We start from the raw sequence: 26142 nt of genomic DNA on the forward strand, positions 1-26142 counted from the left end.
ACCCGAACTTGGTCATTTGTGGTGAAAACGCAGTGGTATCGCAATGTGTGAACAGTGTAAAACAATCTACCTATTCTAGGTGCCACCATCCAAGCATAGACTCCACAGCATCTCTAAAGGTGTCCTGTGATATTTAGTATCACGATGTTAGCAGCTGCATATTGTTTGGAAGCATCTAGAAAATCCCACTGATCCTAGATCAGATTGAGATCTGGGGATCATGTTCCTCAAACCATTCCTGAGCAAGGACTCAATGTTTCCTAAAAGAACCTTGCCCATCACATTGTCTGGTGCGATCTCTTGATATCTTTTATGTGACATATTTTATCATAACCATCAATCAGTAACTTGTGCTTCAATAGTTTCTTTTTAGAGATTAGACAGGATATGATCTGGAAATGCTGTGATCCATTTCCCTTTACAATTTGGCCATCATCACAGTCAATCAGATCCTTCCACTCGCCTATTTTTTCAGCATCCAACACATTACGGTAACCTCAAAAACTAACTAGACACATTATTCTTCCTAATATATCCCACATCCTGGCGGGTGATATTGTCAAGGTGATTCACTCTACCAGTCTTTTGCCAACACCCACACTAGGAAGTGGTTCGCAGTGAGGACTGACATTGTGACAGCCAGTGAGGAAGGTAAGTATAGGATTTTTTTTTTCTGTTCACCTGCACCTGAGTATTCTCTGGGAATAGCCATGTAAATCTTTAACAATGTCTTTGTCAATTTCTGTTGTAGATACACTGTGGATTAATTGTGGACCCAATTAAAATTTACAATAAATCAGTAAAAGAAATGTATTGTTTGCGATGCATCATCTTCTTTAGGCGGAGTTCACACTGCTTTTTTGCAGCCCGTTTTTTTTATCCGTTCTATGCAAAAAAAAAAACAAAACAAAAAAAAAAAAACAACATGTATTTGTGTGCAACCATTTTTCAATTGACTTCCATTCCAATCCAAAAAGGGATCAAAACGCGTACATTTTTTCGTGTTCATAAAAACACGGTCAACAACATTTTTGTGTATGCTAAAAAAAATCTGTTGATCTGTTTATTAATAATGGAAGTCAATGGAAAAATGGATCAAAACTGATGCACACAAATACATCAGTTATTTTTGCATAAAACAGATGAAAAAAGTAAAACTGACTGCAAAAACTCAGTGTGAACTCAGTCTAAGGGCCCTATTCCATGGGCCGACTGTGGGCAGCAAACAAGCTGCTGGGGGCAGCCAATAGAGGATAGTGGTGATCTGCTGCCGCCACTCCTATTCCGCGTAGCGACGGCAGCAGATCACTGCTATATCAGTCGTTTGTCTTTCAACATGTTGAAAGTCAGACAACAACAATTCAGCCGACATGAACGATGTCGGCTGATCGTTGCCTTCTATTCCACGGAACGATTAGCGGGCGATAATCGTTCTGTGGAATAGGGCCTTAAGGCTGCATTCACATGGAACACAGATGTGGAATGCCTGTTAATGAAATACCCACCCCCACCCTGCCCGGATAGCATCTCTGACATGATGCTGGGAACTATATTGATGAGCGCCATGCTGTAATGAAGCAGATGCACATGAGCCCTAACTCTGATAAAGCCTGTGAAAATCGGGCAGCATGATCCCCAATAGGTACAGTTTCAGAGCATTTTCGTATGGATACGGATGTATGTACACTACTTAAAACATGTATATGCACCGCAGGGGTCTGGACCTATAAAAAGCTCCTATTACTTATAGTGATGCTACAGGTAAAGTGTACGGATCTCTTATTAATTCACATTGTCGTCTATACTGTATGTAGACCTATAGGTACCATCTCAGTTATTTGCAGAGCCATCTTCCTGGACTTGGGGTGCTCACAGATATAGTCTGACCTTTTTATTGGTGGATTCTATACAGAAGACTTTTCCATCTGAAAGTCATAAAGGGCGATTAATCTCAGGGCGCTCCCAGAAGACCAGACCATATACATTCCCCCTGGACATAGAGCTCTATGACTATTCCTCCTCAAATATTTGAAGGATTTAGCAGCTTCCATTCGAGTGGTTTCAAAGGATGACGCAGATTTAAGATTAAGAAAAGTGAACTCGCTCCTTGTAGGGACCATTTAGAACACAACCTCCTTTGAAGAAACTCATTTATTTTCAGCAGAACAAACCATGGTTTCCATTAGAGGATTTCTGTGCATCGGTCTTCTTCTGTGTAACACGCAGGTAAGCCGCTTCCATCATGGGCTTTCATCCATCCATACACTTGGCAAATAGGTTCTACATAGCATAACTTGTGAATGTGCTGTGAATACTAGTGATGTATTTTAACTGGGAAATTATATCTACACTTCTCACATGTAATAAGTGACTACTGTGAATAGTACATATCTACTGACAAGTGGGCTGTATTGATTCATTATCATCAGTGTACATACTCAACTGTAGTGTTGTATCCTATGTGCCAAGTTATTTCACCATTCCAGATATGTTACACGGAGCCCTAACATTGCTTTATCAAACACAAAGCATCAGGGCACCATGCAAAAAAAAAAAACGTAGGTAAACTCGTAACAACTCAACTGGTGTCAAAGTTACACATAATTTTAAATGACTTCTATTTAAAGAAATCAGGTATTCCAGTACTTATCAGCTGCTGCATGAAGTGGTGTATTCGTTCCAGTCTGGCACAGTGCTCAGGAACTGTCCAGAGCGGTTGAGATTTTCTATGGGGATGTTCTGCTCTGGACAGTTCCTGACATGGACAGCAGAGAGCACTGTGTCAGACTTAAAAGAATACTTCACTTCCTGTGAAGCACATGGCAGCTTTTTTTTTTTCTGTAAATAAAAGTTATATACAAATCTGTATAACTTCCTGACACAGGTGATTTTAAAATATATATATATATATATATATATATATATATATATATATATATATATATATATATATATATTTCTATCTAGAGTTCCTCTTTAAGTCAGCTTCTAATTGGCAATAAAGTGTAAGTCCAAGGTTGCACCAGCTTTATCAAATGACGCGAGCCACTAGGATAAATCTTATGCTGCGTTTACACGGAACGTTTCGTGTAAACACAGTAAATGATCAAAGGGCGAGCAAGAAATCGTTCATTTTGATCTTTCAACATGTTCTTAAATAGCCGCAGATTGCTTAGTGTAAACAGTCTTTCACCGATTTACCCTATGTAAAAGAAGGGCTTAAGTGATCTTAAAATGATCGCAATAACGATTTTTCTTAAAAATGTTCAAATTTTTCTAACGATTTATTCGTCTAAACGCTGATCGTTATAAAAACCAAATCGTTGCTTAAAAATCGTTAAACGATCGATTGGGCGAATTATCGCTCCGTGTAAACGTAGCATAAGATTGTTTAATTGTTGACCATTGATAAATATGGGCCACCAACAGATTTGTTGGATCTGTTCTTATAAAGGTGTATTATATAGGCAGACACCAGAGGTGTGGGAGGTGATGACATTGGGACATGCTCTGGATAACAAGGGGCTTTTAATTCCAACATACAACCCCACTGCCATTAGTTATTACATTTTGTGATAGTTTTACTTTAAAAAGTATCAGCAGATTAGACAAATTTAACCTGCTAATATCTCTCTACACTGCATGGAGTGCTGAGGATGAAGGTACATTTCTTACCTTCATCCTTGGCATAGTTTGTAGTTATAGTGTATCTGTCCTTTCAAAAAGCTTTTGATGTGTCACAGAGACATGTCAAAAGTTTCGATCGGTCCGGATCTGAGTGTTCAGACCCAGACCAATTGGGAGTACAGGCAGGGAGAGGACCATGCTGCAGCGTGGCTGCTGTGTAAGGGAGGGAGAAGGTCATGCTCCAATATAAGCACGACTATTTTTATAATTTTTTTCCCCCTGAAAAAGATCAGACATGTAAAAAGTTGTTAAAACAACAGTGACACTTAAATCTGTAGGCTAGTCTGTTTAGTGTACTGGGGGGCTGGTCAGGGCTACCACCTATCTGTCCCCAGCCAGCTCCCCCCTTCTAATGAATATTAGCAGGACAAGGCAGATCAGTGAACTGTGCTCCAAACCACATTACTAGCCTTTAGATTTAACTTTAAACTGCATGGACATGGCACAGAGGATGAAGGTAAGATACATACCTTCATCCTTTGTGCCCTGTGCGCTATAAGGAGACATCAGCAAGTTAGATTCACCTAACCTGCTGATGACTTCCTTTAAAGCCATCACAGACATACAGTAAACCAAGCATGTGTATGGTCAGTAGGACGACGTGCTTCAATGCAGCCTATGGTTTCCTGACAGCCCTAGGTCAGCATCCAACCACAGGGAATCACACGCTGAGCATTTCGGTTCGGATAATATTGCCAAACCTGAACATTTCGACAGGCTCACTCATATTCTCCCAAAGAACAAAAGATACTGGAGCATCTTAATGACCATTAATGCAAAAGATATTACAAATGCATCCTTCTGTTTCCCCTTGTATCTACATGGTCCTATTTACAGTAGGTGTTTTATTGAACATATATAATATGTTCTAGGTTCTTTCAAAGCCCACCTCAATGTCCCAAGCACGGTCTTCAAACCTATACTTGGACATGGAACAGAGAACAGATTGGCCTTTGGCGTTACTTCTGAGGGGACCTAGAATGACTCCATTTTGGAGGATGGTTGGAAACAAACCACTAGGAGCCTACTGCCAGCAGGGACTAGAATGTACTACAAAGGTCTGCAGGTATGAAGAAATACAGAATGCTGCCTCTATTAATACACTAATGTCCACTAATAGTGCATTGTATATCTGTCTTTCAGAAAAGGGCACTGTTCTTACCTCCTGCACAAGCTGTTCTGACAACCAATGATATTCTAAACTACACAAAAAGGCATCAGAAGACGATCATCCTGGAATGTTCTTCCAAAAAATTTAAATGCAAATACTTTAGTGTCATTTATTTCCATTTGCTTCTACTTTAAGTGTACAATCGTCGTTATTTTAACAAATGGTAACTTCACTGATCAATAAAGATGTATCTTATACTGAGCTGACAGGCAAAAATGTGTGTTGCATTAAAGACGTAATAACTAGAAAATGGACTAGAAACACATAGTTACTTTCTTCCAGAAAGGACAAAAGTGGTGCTACAAGTAGGCTCCATTCACACTGAAACTGACCTGCAAAACCACACACAATCTGAGGACCAGAGTGGCACTGTTTCTGGGGGGGGGGGAAGCAGCTATGTTTTCCTAATCCTGGATAATACTGTGTGCAGTTCTGGAGACCTCACCTAAAAAAGGATATTGATAGAATAGAACGGGTGGAAAGACGGGATACAAAAAGAGGGTGTCAGGCATAAACCATATCAGGAAAGACTTATAGTCTGTATAGTCTGAAGAGAAAGGGAAGACATGGTAGAAAGGGGGGACATGGTAGAAGCCTTTAAATATGTTAAAGGAATAAATAAGGTTCAGGAGGGAAGTGTTTTTAGGGAAAAAAACTGAAGAGGACACAGTAAGAGGTTAGTTGGGAGAAAGATTAGAAGCATAGTGAGGAAATATTACTTTACTGAAAGAGTAGTAGATGCTTGGAATAAATTTTCAGCAGATGTGGTTGGTAAGTCTACAATAGTTAAACCTGCCTGGGATAAACATACATCTATCCTAAGATAACAAGAAGGGAAATACTAAAAGGGCAGACTAGATGGACCCAGTGGTCTTTTTCTGCCGACAATCTTCTTCTATATTTCTATATTACTTCTATAAGGATTGTGGTCTATAACCAGGACAAACATTTACTTGGGTCTACCACACCTATTCTGATAGTACTCAGCCTGTGTAAATAGACTTTGCATGGATCATATTTTTATGCATTAACAGAAAATGTTAATAGTCTGTAAGGGGGCTGGGTAGGATTATGGCAATGTGGCAGGGGTTTCTCAGAATATGTATTGGATATAAGGGCTTATTTCTATGTATTTTACAGGCCCTATGGACGGGGAAAGCCCTGTAAAAGGACATTGCTGCGTAAATTCAGTTTCCCCACTCCCAGCATGATATTGATATCAAGGCCGGAGGGGAAAAACACACCATTACAGGGCTTCCCTGTCCGTAGGGTCTGCAAAATACAGGTCGCGGGAACAAGCCCTAAGGATTCCAAAATATGCACAAACACCTTCCAGTGCCATACACTGGAACCAGGCGGCAGTTCAAAAAACGGACCAGGGCACCGGCTTCCCCATGACGGCACCGTTCTATACGTGGGTCATATTAAAGAGGATGTACCTGATAGTACATCCTCTTTAAAAAGTGGAACTATGTAACTGCTAATGTGAGCAGTCTAAGGAATTATAATGGAAGCCTATGGAACTTCTGGCAATTCCATATACCGGAAGTTCCATAGGATCCCATTGTAACACAGATCGCTCATATTGCAAGTTTATAGCAGAGAGGAAGGGACAGAGTGCACGTTGTTGAGTGCGTCTGCCCCTTCTTTCTAGCAAATGGCAGGGGTCTCAGCACCCAGACTAATGCAAACTTCTGACAAGTCAATATGAAGTCAGAAGCTTTTTTTTTTTTTTAAATAATAGTTACACTTTAAGGTGAGGCTATGTTCACATGTAACTGTTGTTTTAAAATACAACTGTTTTCACATAGTGTAAACATAGCCTAAAGGGGTGTTCTCATCTTAATATAATTAGATTTGTACATCTCGTCAAGTTAAATATTTGTACAAATACATTAAATTGGCAAACTTGTCTCCTCCTGCTATGCTTCTCTCTCTCCCATTGCTGACAGTTTGTTATCTAGGTTACAGACCACCACACTGTTCTAAAAGCAGTGGTCTGGATGGTGTATACAGAGCTATAATGTACACGTATAGCAAGATAGCATATATAGACACACACACACACACACACACACACACTAGCCAGACCACTGATTTTAGAGCTGAGTGGTGGTCTGTAATACAAGAACAAGCTACCAACAATGGGAAGGTAAGAGCAGCATATCAGGAAACAAGCTTGATAAATGAATGTATTTGCAAAAAGTGTAAGGGTAAGGGTCCATTTACACAGAAAGATTCTGACAGATTATCTACAAAAGAATTGAAGCCAAGGCCAGGAATGGATTTGAAAAGAGGAAAAATCTCAGGCTTTACTTTAAGACCTGATCTCTGTACATAGCCGTTTCTGGCTTTGGCCTCAAATCTTTGGCAAATAATCTGTGTAAATGGACCCTTACTATGTTAAGATAATATACCTTTAATAAAGCACAAATGTTACTGAATTTCCCCATGGTGGAACTATTAAAGGATTATCTTATAATATTTCAGCACTATATAGGCAGACATTATAGGGATCCCAACAAGGTAGCTCGCTAATGAATAACTATACTGCTCTTGATCAGCCCTGGTGGAAGTGGTTCTGGTATGGACATATTTGGCCATCCAATTTTTTGTATTTATTTATTTTTTTAATAGACTTTGCTAGGGTTGCTCTTGTTGCTACTTCAGAGACTGACTCAACTCAGCAGCAACACAGAGCACTTAGCAGTCGGTCTTGGAATTAGCAGCTGCCAGAGTGTTAAGCAGGGGACCTGAAGGCGTGACAGGAGGCTTCCCCCCCCTTCCCAAAAGGGCATGGTAGTTGAGAAAATGCTGTTTGTTTTTTGTACGCAACCCCTGCATTAGAAAATTATATATAAAGTTCCCTTTAAGCATACATGATTTGAAGGAGTGTTCCCATCTCTTGAAGGTTTCCGGAACCCCTCCAACCTGTTTACAGCCATCGGAGGTGGTCATTAAGTTAAAAACAGCTGAAGCGTGGAATTTAAAGCAATTGTACTACTTTATGTAATTAAATTTTTTAATCGACCTGGTAGATCCTGGTGGCACAGTCCATTTTTCAACCTGCCACCTGATTCTTCAATATGCAAATAAGGTCACTCTGTGCTCTTGAGACAGGCCCAGCACCCCCAGAGCATCGATATCCCCTCCCTCGTTGAGGTGGTATTCTGAAGAAGTAATGTCACCCACGGGAGGAGATATCGCTGGGCTGGGCCCGTCTCCAGTGCACCAAGCAACCCTATTTGCATATCTAGAAACCAACAGACAGCAGGAACCGGGTGGCGGTTTGAAAAATGGGTGATGCCACCAGGATCTATGGGCCAACACTGACCAGGTTATGTAAAAATTATGAGAAGTGGTACATTTGCTTTAAGCAATTTGCATAACTTATTGAGTTAGTGGGAGTTGCACAAGCGTCATAGCCCAGTGAGCCAACTGTAACGGAGGATCTTTGGGATGTTGACCAACCCAGTACAGCATACTCCAATCACAAAGGAGCAAATAAAAAAAATAAAAATGTTTTTAAAAGGTTCATTCTATATTTAAGTTCCATTTACAAAAGAACAGTACATACTGCATTAAGGATTATAGATTTCATTTTTTTTTTAACCTTAAGACAGTTGTCTGTACAAACCTAACGTTATCATCATAACTTCAGGGTCTCCCGCTTTAATATCAAGTGCTTTTAGGAAACAGTCTAAAGCTTCTTTCACATGTCCATTATCTCTAAGCTCCTTGCCCCGTTTCACCAGTACGGAGTAGCTCTCTTCTTGATTAGAACATTTAGTTTGATTTGTTTTCACTCCAGGAGCCAGGAAGTCAACTCGCTCATCTGAAAGCAGCTCCACTTCACCAGTAGACTCCTCTGTTAGCTCCTCAGCAGAAGAGGACTTTACAACAAAGCTATCAGATTCATACTCCTCTGATGCTGGCGTGCTGTCCTCCAGGGCGAGTGTTTCACCAGGGGGTTCTTCTTCTGTTTTCTCCTCTTCATCATCAGCTTCCTGAGCTTCATCTGCTACCAATTCTTCCTCCTCCTCTTGGTCACTGTCTTCATCATCTCTGTAATCAATATTTTCTTGAACGTCTATTGCCTCTTCTACAGCCAGAGGAACTAGAGAACTTCTTGAGGCGACTGACCTGCGTCTCCCTACACTGCTCCTTTGAAGCAGCTTTTCAGACAAACGTCTTTCAAACTTTGGTGTTGAGGCGCTTACCACTTTAACCGAAGGGCTATTGAAAGGTGAGAACACCATCTCATTCTCCTCACTTACAAACAGTGAGCTTTCTGCTTCACTTTCAGAATAGATTCTTCTGGTGGCCTTACGATTACTGAAAAAAAGAACCTCCTCCTCTTCACTCTCCTCTGCATCGATGATACTAATGTCAGTGTCATTTTTCTGATAGGAGTTTAACATTTCCATTCCATTCTGTATGTCTTTTATAACGTCAGGACCACCATTATATTTGTATGTGGAATCTTCCATGTTTACACTTCTATTTCTACTTTTTCTTTCAACTTCCATAGAGTTTTCTAAGCAGTTGCCTTCTTGGCTCATATTTTCTTGAGAATCATCCAGAATTAGTACAGATTCCTTCACTGGAGCCACAGAAGTTTCCATTACATCCACAGAGGCAGAAAGTTTATCATTATCCACAGAGTCCTCTAAAACCAAGTTAAAGTCACACTGCAATTGGGACTTCGATGCAGGTAAGCTGGCGTCTTCCTTTAGACTTACATTTCTTTCGTCCATGCTCCACTGTTCAGGTTCATCTGCTTTGATGACAAAACTTGGTAAATGGCTTGAACTTTTATCATTCCCAAAACTTTGAACTGGTGAAGCAATATTCTCCATTCCAGAATGGCCAGATGTTCCATCTCCCTGAAAGGTGAGAAAGAAAAAAAACAAAAAAACAAAACACATTAAAGGGGGATTACGACATGATCAAATATTCTGCCTCTCAGGAACCCCAACAAAATATTTATATCCAAAACACGTTTTACATAAAAGCTCAATTTGTAGGCCTCATGGGTTAGTTATCTATTCTAGATACTCTGGAGCACGAACTCATTTTTACAGCATACTTTAAAATAGAGTCAAGTTTTCGTCGTCAGAATTCCGTCTGCCCCAGTGTATGTATGGGATGTCTTGTACACCTCCGCTCCCCTCGCAAAGAACTAACATGTCAATTCTTTGATCGGAGAGCGACGAAAGCCGAGGCGCCCGAGCCCTTTCATAGACACTCTGTGGGACACTGAGGCAGACTGGATTCCGCAACGGAACTGATCTTACAAGAAAGAAAAGAAAAAGAAAAGAAAAGAAAAGAAAAGAAAAGAAAGAAGAGAAAACCAGTGGATGCGGTTCTTTAGCACCAGGTAATAAGTTGATGAGAGGTTTCCGTGTGTCCGTGTCTTGCAGGAAATGTTTTCTTTTCAATCTGACACGTTGCTCTCTGCTCACATCTCAGGAACTGCCCAGAGCAGTATTAAATTCCCATACAAAACCTCTCCTGCACTGGTCACTTCTTGTGACAGCGGCATAGACACAGCAAAATAGCCAGCACAAGCGATTGCTGTCTACTGGCTATTTGAAGTTGGGAGGAAGCTGCTCTGAGCAGAGGGAGGGCGGGCTGAGGCTATGTTCACACTACGTAAAAGTACGGCCGTTGTTGCCATCGGCAACAGCGGCCGTACTTTATGCAATGTGGAACATTGCCTATTCCTCTATGGGATCCCGGCCGGAGCGTATGCACATCGTATATGCTCCGGCCGGGATCCCGTACGGGGCCGCAAATAACTGACATGTCAGTTTTCTGCGGGCGCAATTCAGTGAATTACGGCCGCAGAAAGCTCTGTCAGTTCACACAATGAAGCGAGCAGCTCCAGCGGCTTGCTTCATTGTGTGCTGTGGGAGGTTCTGATGCGGGCGCACGCTGATGTGCCCACACCAGAACCCTGCGGACAAAAGATCATCCGGCCGGTACTGCAGTGATCCGTGCAGAGACCGGCTCTTCTGTGACCCGAACAGAACGGCCAGTCTCTCATGTTGTGTGAACATAGCCTGAGGAGGCGACAGCATCTAGCTAGCTGTCTGCTGTGTTCTCTGCACTATATTTTGTTAAGCTGCGCTATTATGCAGCTTAACATTAAGTATTGAATTCCAGGAAATCTTGTTATCGAACAGTTTTTTTGCCCAGAATTTCGATATTAGTATCGATATTTCGGTGCATCCCTAGTTAGTAGTATGGGTAGCAGCAGGGAATGGCAAAGCCACACTTGCATTGTGCATAAGGGATGTATTACATGCCACGATGTGAGGAGGAACCTCGCTTCTTCCTCCTTCCTCTCTCGTTGTTTGTGCTACTCTACGCACAGACATCGAACGCAGGGGTGAGGGATTGGGGGGAGCTGCAGGAGGGGCTGTCTGGACAGCCCATTGAAGAAAGCGGCGGCCTGCTGCCTCTACTGCATAGAGCAATGGCCAGCAGACAGTTGATGTAGTTATCACGATTATTTAACCTTAAAAAGAACCTGTCATCCTCCCGGATACTTACCCTTTGCGATGAGTCCCGTTCCTGGAGCCGGTCCCGGGACGAAGATATGAGCGCCCGAAGCTGTGCGCGCGCGCCGCTGAGATGAGTCCGACGCTCATAGAGAATGACGGAGCCGTCATTCTCTATGGGCATCGGACTCATCTCTGTTCATTTGCATACAGCGCGTGCACGGCTTCAGGCGCTCATATCTTCGTCCCGGGACCGGCTCCAGGAACGGGACTCATCGCAAAGGGTAAGTATCCGGGAGCTGCACCGGGGGGTCGGGCGGGCTCTGTGCCCGCGTCCCCGGTGACAGGCTCCCTTTAACATCCAATAATTGTTTAGTGTAATAGGGTCCTAAGGCTGTTTTCAACAATCTGCATCTCTAAATAGTTTTGTTAGATGCTAGAGGGAGAGCGCATTGGCTTTAGCATCAGTATAGCATCTAGTAAATGTGTAGAGATGCATAGCATCGGTAGATGCGTGGGAAAGTGTAGCTAAATCTGCACAGCAACACTACAGTTACATAGATTGCAGGCAAGCTGGTGTCTTCCTTTAGACTTACATTTCTTTCGTCCATGCTCCACTGTTCAGGTTCATCTGCTTTGATGACAAAACTTGGTAAATGGTTTGAACTTTTATTATTCCCCAAACTGTGAACCGGTGAAGCGATATTCTCTATTCCAGAATGGCCAGAGGCTCCAACTCCCTGCAAAGGGGGAAAACAACAAAAACAAATGCACATTAAGCAGGGGTGATTATGACATGATCAAAATAGGTTTATACCTGTAAACTCTGGTGCTAGGACAGAAGCCTCACAGGAATCCTAAATGAATATTAATATTTACAAAACACTCTCTCCTGACGTAGGGAAATGCGACAGACAGTGTTGCTAAATCTGCACAGCAATATTGCACGGTTACATAATACAGGTAATTTCTCTCCCTCTAGTATTAAGTGCTGCACTAGTTGCTTACCATGCTGGATGATGCTTTTGTAAAATGGATGGAAACAGAAGCGTCTTTTTCACTAGAATCCTCCAGATTCACGTTAGTCATCTGCTCTGCACTCTCTCTCTTTACTTTGTTTTTTTGTAGAACCTGAGGAAAATCTTCATCAGAAGACTTGCTCAGCTCACTGGTTGCATGGCCATACGCTGAGGTTTCACAATTTAGTGGAGTTGGAGACTGATCATCTTCAATTATCAAACTGCTCGAAGGGGAAATTACATCATTCTGTGGTTCTCTTTTAAATATAACAGGGGGAAGATTTTCTTCAGAGTCTTCTATCACCAAACTAGTCATGTGACAACTTATGTTCGAGATTTCATGCTCCGTTAGATCTACAATTTCAGGAGGAGCTGGTGGTTTGGTATTCGGAAGGCTTCTTTGTTTAGGCTTTTCTGGGAACACATTAGGTCTTAGCCATGCCCCTTCTGACCCCTTCTTTAATTGTTCCATTAGTTGTTCATTCAATTGAGACTCCATCTGTACTAGTTCATGAGCCTTCTGAACCCGCTGCTGAATGTACTGTACTTCATGCTCATCCTCACCCTCCTCCTCATGGGAGGAAATCTCATGGTTATAGATGAGGTCATGGTCAGAAATTCCAAAAATGGGTAAAGTATGTAAATAAGCTATATGTTCATCTAGATTTGTGTCTGTCTTCCTTTGAGAAGAATGCATACTCTGGAGCTGAATCTGAGTGGAGGAGGTTCGAGTGTCTTCTAGAGAGAACAGCTCCTTTAATTCCTGCTTTGAGAAGTAACGGTAGGGATTTTTCTTTTCACCGGTTGTTTGTCTTATTAAAGAGTCCTTAAAGATTTGCCTTCTATATATTTTCTCTTCCACTGTACCACAGGTTATGAGCCGATAGATGACTACATTTGCTTGCTGCCCTATTCTGTAGGCTCTATCAACGGCCTGTGCATCAGTAGCAGGATTCCAGCTGGGGTCAAAAATTACAACACGGTCAGCTGACGTTAGCGTTAACCCAACACCTCCAACTTGCGTGGTCAGCAGCAATACAGAGTAACTCCTGTTTGTCTGAAACATACTTATTCTTTTCTCTCGATCTAAAAGAGACACAGTCCCATCAATTCGCATTACCTTAAAGCCTTGGTTATTCAAGATGCGATCAATCATGTCAAGCATTTTTCTTGACTGCGAGAAGACAAGAGTTTTGTGACCACCTTCGCGGAGCTTATTAAGGAGCTGAATTAGAAGCAGCAGTTTTCCTGACTCCTCTATAAGAGCCTCATCAGAAAGGTGATCAAACTTAGTGACGGCTTCTATATCATTCTCTTCTGTGCCGTCTCCCTCCAATCCAAGCTGGACACAGGCTCTTGCAGACAGAAGCCGTGGATGATCACACAGCTTCTTCAGGATATTCAGTTCAGCTAGGGGGGACCTGGTTGTCATGAGCAATTCCTTAATTTGATCTAAAGATATAAATTTTCGATACACATCTTCCTGAATAGATGATAAATAGACCCATATTATGAAATCATTTTTTCTTGTAAGAGATGGCATAGTACAGACTTTCTTATCCGACTCGGTGACTGTAGGCTGCTCAGAGACCTTTTTATGTTGAACATCATTCTTTGTTCGCCGGAGGAAATAAGGCTTAATAATTTTCATAAGGTTCTCCGATATCCTTAGTCCAAGCGCCTTCTCCCCTGGGGTAGCGTCTTTCTCTCGGGCCCGAGTTATTGGATTTTCATATTCCATTTTAAAAGTCTTAGCAGTTCCCAGGAGTGTTCCTTGACAAGCAAAGTCATACAAGGCCCACATCTCCCGCAGGTTGTTTTGGACTGGTGTGCCTGTAAGCAGTATGCGATTCTTAGCAGGAACTGCATAGCAAGATTTGGCAGTCTTTGTTGAGGTAGATTTTATTTTATGAGCCTCATCTAGAATTATGTAATCCCATACAAACTCTCTGCCATTATACGTGGCGAGCTGTTGCCAATTATTAATCAACATTTGATAGGTGGTTATAAGAACACCGCCTTTTCTCTGTACCTTCTCTAAGTTTCTGGTCCGCTCCTTTTTGCTAGTGCCATGAAATTCATTCACTCTCATACCTGGCGTCCACTTCTCAAACTCTTTAACCCAATTACTAATCAGAGTTGTTGGCATTATCAATAATACATTGTTAGTCAATTCGGCATCGAACATTCCAGAGAGGAAGGCGATGACTTGGATTGTCTTTCCCAGCCCCATATCATCTGCCAAAATACCACCTTTCCTCCCATCTCGATGAAGGCTGTACATGAACGCAACGCCTTCTTTTTGGTGTTCAAAGAGCTTGTTAAATAGTTCTTTATAAAGCATCAGCCCGCTCCCTAATACATCCACAAATTCATCATCCTGTTCTGTTTCCAGATCCAGCTGTTGGAGAGCCTCCTCAAGCTTTGCTATGCGTCCTTTCAGCTTTTCGCTGGGTTGCAAGGCATCAGCCTTTTGAAAATATTCTTTTGACTTTAACAAATTACCATTCTTTGCCTCCTGTTTAGCTTTTTGTATGTATCTGCGAAGAAGAGGAAAAAAAAAAAAAAAAAAAAAAAAAAAAGATTTTACATAGATTATTAGTCTAGACTATCCTTTTTTTTAATTTTTTTTGCAGAAATTAATAGTACACACGATTTTAAGAAACTATAATAGGTTTTATTACGCCAAAAAGGCTGTTTTACTACCAACCCCCCCATCTTATATGTGCATTATCAGGCAAAGCAGTCTTCATCACAGAAGCAAAGTGAAGATGGGTCGACAAAATCCTATTATGACCTATTGTCGGCGGGGGGGCACATAAAACACTGGATTTACAGGTCAGAAAGACCAGTGCCTACCTGGAAGCTTGGTGAAGGAAGATTGCAGGGTGATGTTTTGGGCAGGGTAGGGGGGTGGGGGGTAGGATAACAGCTTTTTGAGTACAGAAGGGAACTCTTGCTTAAAGAGGATGTACTATCAGGTGCATCCTCTTTAATCTGACCCATGGATAGATCGCCGCGGCCCGGTTCCCGTGTACAGCGCCGTTCTATCCACGGGTACAGTGCCGGGGTTTAAGGACAAGAGGCGAGCCAGGCCGCCCCCAGTGGGAGGGAATTCCCTCCCCTCAATCAATGGAGCCGCGTCATAGAGGGGAGGGAATTCAGTCCCATTGGGACCGGCCCGCCTTCTGTGCATCAGCCCCAGCTGGGTACCCGTGGATAGAACGGCGCTGTACACGGGAACTGAGTGGCGGTTAAAAAAACAGACCATGGCACCGGCTTCCCAGTGACGGCGCCGATCTATCCATGGGTAGATTAAAGAGGATGTACTATTACAGAGTTTCTTAAAATCGCTTGAACTATTCATACTTATTGATTTCTGAAAAGTGACATTTAAATGACAGTTACACTTTAAAGGGGTACTCCAGCGGGGGGGGGGGGCTATTTTGGGATCCGGCCGGGGAGGAGGTGGCTGAGAGAAAAGACGTCCACTCACCTCCCTGGATCCAGCGGCGGGTCTCCTATCGCGGCACTCCGGTCCCCGACCGCTTCCTGGTGTCTGACACGGGCTCGAGACATGATGTCTCAAGTCCGCTCAGCCAGTGACAGAGGTGGGGTCTGAGCGGACTGCAAACGCCTCCCGCCTCTGTCACTGACTGGCTGAGCGGACTTGAGACGTCATGTCTCGAGACCGTGTCAGACACCAGGAAGCTGCCGGGCACCGGAGCGCCGCGGTACGGGACCAGCCGCTGGATCCGGGGAGGTGAGTGGACGTCTTTTCTCTTAGGCACCTTCTCCCCGGGCAGATCCCAAAATATCCCCCCCCCCCCCGCTGGAGTACCCATTTAAGGACAACTAATTTTCATTGTTGCACTTCTGTTTTTTCCTCCTTGTGTTTAAAGGGCTATTACACATGTGGCTATACCAAATATGTTTGGAGGGTGATCAAACATTTTATTAGGGGAGGGGATTTTTTTAAAATTAATAAACAATTTTTTTACTTCATACTTTTAGTCTTCCTTGGGGACTTTTTAGTGCAGTGATCTCCCATAGAGATCCCCCCACTAAACACCAGGGAAAGAAGGGGGGCATAAGACATTTAAATGCAGCTGTCAGTTTTGACAGATGCATTTAAATGTATAATCAACAGGCACGGCGATTGGACTGTGCCCGCTAATATCCGCGGTCCCAGGCTACAGATAGCACCCGGACTCGTGGTGGTTCAGAGTCGGGTCACTGCACGACCCCTCTCTGATCCCAGGCCTCCCGCTTCAGGATGTACATGTACTGACTGATGCAGGAAGGGGTTAAAGGACAGTGGTACCGTTCAGTAGGATCATTAAAGCGTAACTGTCATTTCAGGGTCATTTTTCTGAAAACATTAAATATCAACAGTACAAGCGATTTTAAGAAACTCTGTAATAGGTTTTATGTACTAAAAGAGTTTCCTTCTGTAGTGAAAAAGCAATCTCCCAGCCTCCCCCCTCACATCAAATGAAGCAGGATTTCTCTCTCCATTACGTGGCTATGGAGAGGGGAGGGGCTGTTAGGAGTGACTGAGCATGGAGGATTTCTGCACAGCACAACACCCTGCAATCTTCTCTCAGTAAGTTCATAGATAAGCACTGACCTTTCTGACACCTGAATTTAGTGTTTTAGGTACCCAGAGAGTCTACAAACAGCTGACCTTCATGTCACCTCTTCCTGCTCCCTCATCTCCCTCGGCCCCTCCCCCCTTCATAGGCTTACAATGGAGAGAGCAGAGCCCGTCTTCACTGGCTTCTCTGTAATGAAGACGTGTTTGCCTGATAATGCACAGATAAGAAGTCGGGGGGGGGGGAGGCTGGGAGATTGCTTCTTGAATACAGAAGGCGGCTTTTTTGGCTGATGAAACCTATTACAGAGTTTCTGCAATAAAAAAAAAAAAAAAACACGACAGTACCGTCACCAAGAATAACTATTAACATGTCACCAGTTATTGATAATTCTTATCTATATAGCGCCAACAGATTCTGCAGCACTTTACAATTCTGGGAGCACATAGACAAAAATCAGACAGTGAAATACTGTACACACTAATTATCAAGCCAAAGATGAGAAGTGACGGGCTGCTTTATAATCAGCAGCCACACAGGCGGCAGGACCCATATACACACAGGCGGCAGGACCCATATACACACAGGCGGCAGGACCCATATACACACAGGCGGCAGGACCCATATACACACAGGCGGCAGGACCCATATACACACAGGCGGCAGGACCCATATACAGCCTATGGTCACAGGAGCCGTACACACACAGGCGGCCGGACCCGTACACACACAGGCGGCCGGACCCGTACACACACAGGCGGCCGGACCCGTACACACACAGGCGGCCGGACCCGTACACACACAGGCGGCAGGACCCGTACACACACAGGCGGCAGGACCCGTACACACACAGGCGGCAGGACCCGTACACACACAGGCGGCAGGACCCGTACACACACAGGCGGCAGGACCCGTACACACACAGGCGGCAGGACCCGTACACACACAGGCGGCAGGACCCGTACACACACAGGCGGCAGGACCCGTACACACACAGGCGGCAGGACCCGTACACACACAGGCGGCAGGACCCATATACACACAGGCGGCAGGACCCGTACACACACAGGCGGCAGGACCCATACACACACAGGCGGCAGGACCCGTACACACACAGGCGGCAGGACCCATATACAGCCTATGGTCACAGGACCCATATACACACAGGCGGCAGGACCCATATACACACACAGGCGGCAGGACCCATATACACACACAGGCGGCAGGACCCATATACACACAGGCGGCAGGACCCATATACACACAGGCGGCAGGACCCATATACACACAGGCGGCAGGACCCATATACAGCCTATGGTCACAGGACCCATATACACACAGGCGGCAGGACCCATATACAGACACAGACGGCAGGACCCATATACACACAGGCGGCCGGACCCATATACACACAGGCGGCCGGACCCATATACACACAGGCGGCCGGACCCATATACACACAGGCGGCCGGACCCATATACACACAGGCGGCCGGACCCATATACACACAGGCGGCCGGACCCATACACACACAGGCGGCCGGACCCATACACACACAGGCGGCAGGACCCATACACACACAGGCGGCAGGACCCATACACACACAGGCGGCAGGACCCATACACACACAGGCGGCAGGACCCATACACACACAGGCGGCAGGACCCATACACACACAGGCGGCAGGACCCATACACACACAGGCGGCAGGACCCATACACACACAGGCGGCAGGACCCATATACACACACAGGCGGCAGGACCCGTATACACACACAGGCGGCAGGACCCGTATACACACACAGGCGGCAGGACCCGTATACACACACAGGCGGCAGGACCCGTATACACACACAGGCGGCAGGACCCATATACACACACAGGCGGCAGGACCCGTATACACACACAGGCGGCAGGACCCGTATACACACACAGGCGGCAGGACCCGTACACACACAGGCGGCAGGACCCGTACACACACAGGCGGCAGGACCCATATACACACACAGGCGGCAGGACCCATATACACACACAGGCGGCAGGACCCATATACACACACAGGCGGCAGGACCCATATACACACACAGGCGGCAGGACCCATATACACACACAGGCGGCAGGACCCATATACACACACAGGCGGCAGGACCCATATACACACACAGGCGGCAGGACCCATATACACACACAGGCGGCAGGACCCATATACACACACAGGCGGCAGGACCCATATACACACACAGGCGGCAGGACCCATATACACACACAGGCGGCAGGACCCATATACACACACAGGCGGCAGGACCCATATACAGCCTATGGTCACAGGAGCCATATACACACAGGCGGCCGGACCCATATACACACAGGCGGCCGGACCCATATACACACAGGCGGCAGGACCCATATACACACAGGCGGCAGGACCCATATACACACAGGCGGCAGGACCCATACACACACAGGCGGCAGGACCCGTACACACACAGGCGGCAGGACCCGTACACACACACAGGCGGCAGGACCCATATACACACACAGGCGGCAGGAGCCGTATACACACAGGCGGCAGGACCCATACACACACAGGCGGCAGGACCCATATACACACACAGGCGGCAGGACCTATACACACACAGGCGGCAGGACCCATATACACACACAGGCGGCAGGACCCATATACACACAGGCGGCCGGACCCACATACAGCCTATGGTCACAGGACCCATATACACACACAGGCGGCAGGACCCATATACACACAGGCGGCAGGACCCATATACACACAGGCGGCAGGACCCATATACACACACAGGCGGCAGGACCCATATACACACAGGCGGCAGGACCCATATACACACAGGCGGCAGGACCCATATACACACACAGGCGGCCGGACCCACATACAGCCTATGGTCACAGGACCCATACACACACAGGCGGCCGGACCCATATACAGCCTATGGTCACAGGAGCCATATACACACAGGCGGCAGGACCCATATACAGCCTATGGTCACAGGAGCCATATACACACAGGCGGCAGGACCCATATACACACACGCGGCCGGACCCATATACACACAGGCGGCCGGACCCATATACACACAGGCGGCCGGACCCATATACAGCCTATGGTCACAGGACTCATACACACACAGGCGGCAGGACCCATATACACACACAGGCGGCAGGACCCGTATACACACAGGCGGCCGGACCCACATACACACACAGGCGGCAGGACCCACATACACACACAGGCGGCAGGACCCGTATACACACAGGCGGCAGGACCCGTACACACACAGGCGGCAGGACCCATATACACACAGGCGGCAGGACCCATATACACACAGGCGGCAGGACCCATATACACACAGGCGGCAGGACCCATATACACACAGGCGGCAGGACCCATATACACACACAGGCGGCCGGACCCACATACACACACAGGCGGCCGGACCCACATACACACACAGGCGGCCGGACCCACATACAGCCTATGGTCACAGGACCCATACACACACAGGCGGCCGGACCCATATACAGCCTATGGTCACAGGAGCCATATACACACAGGCGGCAGGACCCATATACACACAGGCGGCAGGACCCATATACACACACAGGCGGCAGGACCCATATACAGCCTATGGTCACAGGAGCCATACACACACAGGCGGCAGGACCCATATACACACACAGGCGGCAGGACCTATACACACACAGGCGGCAGGACCCATATACACACACAGGCGGCAGGACCCATATACACACAGGCGGCCGGACCCACATACAGCCTATGGTCATAGGACCCATATACACACACAGGCGGCAGGACCCATATACACACAGGCGGCAGGACCCATATACACACACAGGCGGCAGGACCCATATACACACACAGGCGGCAGGACCCATATACACACACAGGCGGCAGGACCCATATACACACAGGCGGCAGGACCCATATACACACACAGGCGGCCGGACCCATATACACACACAGGCGGCCGGACCCACATACAGCCTATGGTCACAGGACCCATACACACACAGGCGGCCGGACCCATATACAGCCTATGGTCACAGGAGCCATATACACACAGGCGGCAGGACCCATATACAGCCTATGGTCACAGGAGCCATATACACACAGGCGGCAGGACCCATATACACACAGGCGGCAGGACCCATATACACACAGGCGGCCGGACCCATATACACACAGGCGGCCGGACCCATATACAGCCTATGGTCACAGGACTCATACACACACAGGCGGCAGGACCCATATACACACACAGGCGGCAGGACCCGTATACACACAGGCGGCCAAACCCATATACACACAGGCGGCCGGACCCATATACACACAGGCGGCCGGACCCATATACACACAGGCGGCCGGACCCATATACACACAGGCGGCCGGACCCATATACAGCCTATGGTCACAGGACTCATACACACACAGGCGGCAGGACCCATATACACACACAGGCGGCAGGACCCATATACACACACAGGCGGCAGGACCCATATACACACACAGGCGGCAGGACCCATATACACACACAGGCGGCAGGACCCGTACACACACAGGCGGCAGGACCCATACACACACAGGCGGCAGGACCCATATACACACAGGCGGCAGGACCCACATACACACACAGGCGGCCGGACCCACATACAGCCTATGGTCACAGGAGCCATATACACACAGGCGGCAGGACCCATATACAGCCTATGGTCACAGGAGCCATATACACACAGGCGGCAGGACCCATATACACACACAGGCAGCAGGACCCATATACACACACAGGCGGCAGGACCCATATACAGCCTATGGTCACAGGAGCCATACACACACAGGCGGCAGGACCCATATACACACACAGGCGGCAGGACCCATATACACACACAGGCGGCAGGACCCATATACACACAGGCGGCCGGACCCATATACACACAGGCGGCCGGACCCATATACACACAGGCGGCAGGACCCATATACACACAGGCGGCAGGACCCATATACACACAGGCGGCAGGACCCATATACACACAGGCGGCCGGACCCACATACACACACAGGCGGCCGGACCCACATACAGCCTATGGTCACAGGACCCATATACACACAGGCGGCAGGACCCATATACACACAGGCGGCCGGACCCATATACACACAGGCGGCAGGACCCATATACACACAGGCGGCTGGACCCATATACACACAGGCGGCAGGACCCATATACACACAGGCGGCAGGACCCATATACACACAGGCGGCCGGACCCACATACAGCCTATGGTCACAGGACCCATATACACACAGGCGGCCGGACCCATATACACACAGGCGGCAGGACCCATATACACACAGGCGGCAGGACCCGTACACACAGGCGGCAGGACCCATATACACACAGGCGGCAGGACCCATATACACACAGGCGGCAGGACCCATATACACACACGGGCGGCAGGACCCATATACACACAGGCGGCCGGACCCACATACAGCCTATGGTCACAGGACCCATATACACACAGGCGGCAGGACCCATATACACACAGGCGGCAGGACCCGTACACACAGGCGGCAGGACCCATATACACACAGGCGGCAGGACCCATATACACACAGGCGGCAGGACCCATATACACACAGGCGGCAGGACCCATATACACACAAGGGCGGCAGGACCCATATACACACAGGCGGCCGGACCCACATACAGCCTATGGTCACAGGAGCCCAGTCACAGAAGTCACCATAGACGTCACTAGACCCTCGGCCGCTGAGGTGTGAGCCCGTGCGCCCCTCCTGTGTGCAGTGCCCCCCGCCGCTTACCGCTGACACCTCTCCACCAGCTCTGGGTCCTCCGGTGCTCGGGACATCGTGCTGATATCCCCGGAATCCCGGGAGCTAATTTCCGCCATCGCAAACAGCAGCGCAAAACTCCACCACAGCGCTGCTCGGCCGGCCCGGGCGCGCGCTGCTATTTTAAATCTCTTCCCAGGGAGCAGTGCGGCAGGGATAGGGGGCGGGGCCTACTCTACGTGGAGGAGGTTTGATCACATGATGCTTTGAGGTCTGATGTCATGATCACATGGTGCTGCTGCTGTCCACGTGACTCCTGAGTTCCCGCTAGCGCCCTCTATAGCCAGGCTCCTGCACTCCAGAGAGTGGGTGAGTGACGTCTCATGCTAGAGTGAGGAAATCTGGTACTTTGCTGTTCACTTCTCGGGGTATGCTGGGCTTTGCAGTTCATTGCGGGGGATGGAGGGTTACATTCTGGGCTCTGCTGTTCATTTCTAAAGGGGTACACCAGGAGGGAGATGTTGTGTTTGTTTTTTTAACAATGGCCGGGCAGTGGGTGGCTCTGGTCCCCCGGCTGCTTCCTGGTCCTTTTACACGGGCCGATTATATTGGCCAGGATGACAGCAGCTAAGGGCCTGTTCACACTGCGGATTTGGTACAGAGATGCCGCGGACTCTGCGCCAAATCCCTCCTGCTATGTCTTTTAATGGGAGGGCTTGCGCGCCTTCGCTTTCCGCTCAAAGAATTGACATGTAAGTTATTTGAGCGGAGGCGCGCACACCCTCCCATTAAAAGACATAGCTGGAGGGATTCTGCGCAGAGTCCGCGGACAGAGGTTCCAGAATCTCCGCGCCATCAAGTCATATGTCATAATGGCATAATAATGGGGTACAAGGACTTGGTATAATGGTGGGAATTGAGGCACGGTAACAGAGGTAACCCAGAGAGCACCTTTCTAATGGTGCGTTTACACAGGCAGATTTATCTGACAGATTTTGGAAGCCAAAGCCAGGAACAGACTATAAACAGGGAACGGGTCCTAAAGGAAAGACTGCGTTTTCTCCTCTTTTCAAATCCATTCCTGGCTTTGGCTTCCAAAATCTGTCAGATAAATCTGTCTATGTAAATGCACCATAACTTTGTCTAATCAAAATTCTTTTTTTACGTACTCACTTTTTTTTTCTTTTAGGACTTGATGAGGACGCCCATATTTTGCAAAGACGTGATATAGTTAATAGCGCCATGCAAGCTGTTGCTGCAACTGGATTGCAAGATATTGCCACTTATTGGTAAAAAGACGTGCGCTGATTAGGTTATTTTTCTTTTTGTTGATGTTTTAAATCAATGGTATACTTACGGCCAGCAGGGGTCACTCTTTCATTGTAATCCCCTGTCAGTCATCCCATGGCCTCATTTTAGTCTACTCCTCTATAAAATTATTTTTTTGTTTTTTTTCTTATATTCATGTAGCCATCTACTATGTCCAAGCTTTTTCTCTGTGAAAATCCTGGGTGTAATATCTAAAAGAAATTAAAAATATACCATAACACACTTCCAAAGGTATTGAGGGCATCGGCGGTCACAGATATATTTTTGTAAATGTTCACTTGCAAGATGTATTTATAAAATATTTACATTTTCAAATAAACCCTTTTCAATAAAATATGTATTGGCTTAATGCTTTTTTTTTTTTTTTTTTGGGGGGGGGGGGGGGTTACATTTGTAAAGGGAATCTGTCAGCTGTAACTCAAGTGCTGATGCTGTTAGATAACTGATATGCCATATATCTGTCTGTACTTCTTTCCACATCCTGATGGGGAATCCCTGTAGTGGAGAGTTGCCCAGCATCATGTATCAATATCATGCCGGGAGCAGGGAAGTGTTTGAATCTCTGTAATGTAATGACACAGCAATGTGACTTTGTTTTCATTCATTGCAATAAAACACCCGAATGTGTGAATATACCAGTAGGCTGTGATTACACAATGAGATTTCATTGCAGTACCGTCAGGGTACTGCAGCGTCTTCATAGAAATAAGTACCTCAATCAAATCATGCAGGACTGCAATGTATGTGAGTGCAGCATGGTTTAAGTATTCCTCAGTCTCCCTAAGGATGTGTTCTCACATGGTGTGTTGGGGTTTTTTCTGCTATTTTCCCAGATTTTCACAATTGGCACTATTTTACTGCAGTTGCAAAATAGCTGCAAAACACATCAAAAACACCATGTGTGAAAATAGCCTTCGGGAGCATGAGAAGTACACAATGCTACCTTACCTCACATACTGCACTTTCAGTATTGTATCATTTTGCGATATTGCTTTTTTTCTGTGAAGATGCTGCAGTACCGCAACAGTACTGCAATGAAACTTAACCTCACTGATACAGTGGTGTGTAGTGAAATGAGATGTTTTGGGCAGGTGACTGAGATGAGTGCAGAGGGAAGGGAGTAAGCATGGTGGGAGGACTGAGGGAAAACAGTGCCTTCAGGGACTTGTAATACTGAACTGTACAAAATACAGAACTGAGGGGCTATTCACACGTCCACAATATACAGTCTGTACATGGACTGTATACTGTGGACCAGACCCCTGAACTTCCAGCTTCATCATTCATTATGATGGGAGCTCCTGAACTATTTAAATCTACGTGCTACAGTTACAGAACAGGCTGGATTATCAACACCATAGTCTGTATCCATATTTTCTAGGCAGTCCTTGGGCTTAATCCACCTTTTCCAAACAGAAGGATTCAAATGCTGATTGTTCGGGTTCTGCAGGAACAGAGGAGCTAGTTATATGTCTGGGCATTGTGTGCAGTCATGTAGTTGCAATGTTTAAAAGAGAAGTCCGGCGATTGTTAAAATGTGTCACTTGGCAGAAGCAGGGGGAACATAATAAACAGTCAGTACTTACCTCTCCGTGTGCCTCTGCAGTGCTGGCTTGTCACTCTGTCATTGGCTGATAGGCAATCCATTAGCCTAATTGGGTATTTTCCTAGCCACTTCATTTAGCTGGGAGAGTCAGGTCCCCAAATTGTTGTCGATCACAGCGGTCAGATCCCCACATGATCACATATTTAAAGTTGTTGGGTGCTGGGGGGCTCAAGCAGAAAACACGGAAATCAGGCGGTGTTTTTAAAAAAGGGCCGCGCTACAGGGATCCCCACATTAGTGCCAAGCAGGTACTGCCAAAAATAATTTTCAGTACCTGTGATAGCATATTTGCTTTAAAGGTGTTTTTCAGCTAGCTACTAATTTTTATATTTGTGCTTAGGCAGAGTTATGGGTCTTAGAAGGCGAGGAGGAAAAAACAAAAACAAA

The 26142-nt window shown here is 46.4% G+C and overlaps 2 protein-coding genes across 2 annotated transcripts in view; both read right to left on the reverse strand.

The window, feature by feature from the left end:
- Window positions 1-26142, reverse strand: part of RPS4X (ribosomal protein S4 X-linked) — a 490857-nt gene that overhangs the window by 17726 nt on the left and 446989 nt on the right. The window lies entirely within an intron of this gene.
- On the reverse strand, window positions 8379-23030 carry ERCC6L (ERCC excision repair 6 like, spindle assembly checkpoint helicase). The gene is made up of 4 exons (XM_069986740.1): window positions 22851-23030; window positions 12373-14923; window positions 11961-12104; window positions 8379-9744 (listed from the first exon to the last, which is right to left on the reverse strand). The coding sequence occupies exons 1-4, from the start codon at window positions 22937-22939 to the stop codon at window positions 8473-8475; spliced, it is 4056 nt and encodes a 1351-aa protein (XP_069842841.1). The 5' UTR covers window positions 22940-23030; the 3' UTR covers window positions 8379-8472.

Source organism: Dendropsophus ebraccatus, chromosome 10, assembly GCF_027789765.1.
Source record: "Dendropsophus ebraccatus isolate aDenEbr1 chromosome 10, aDenEbr1.pat, whole genome shotgun sequence".
Lineage (NCBI taxonomy): Eukaryota > Metazoa > Chordata > Amphibia > Anura > Hylidae > Dendropsophus > Dendropsophus ebraccatus.

Bases quoted from the DNA above. Each gene is read 5' to 3' on its own strand.
- ERCC6L (XM_069986740.1), bottom strand. From the start codon at position 22,939: ATGGCGGAAATTAGCTCCCGGGATTCCGGGGATATCAGCACGATGTCC. The intron at 12,105-12,372 runs GTAAGCAACTAG...CCCCCTTTGCAG, and splicing joins CAAAAGCATCATCCAGCATG to GGAGTTGGAGCCTCTGGCCA. The intron at 9,745-11,960 runs GTAAGTCTAAAG...CTCACCTTTCAG, and splicing joins GGAGCATGGACGAAAGAAAT to GGAGATGGAACATCTGGCCA.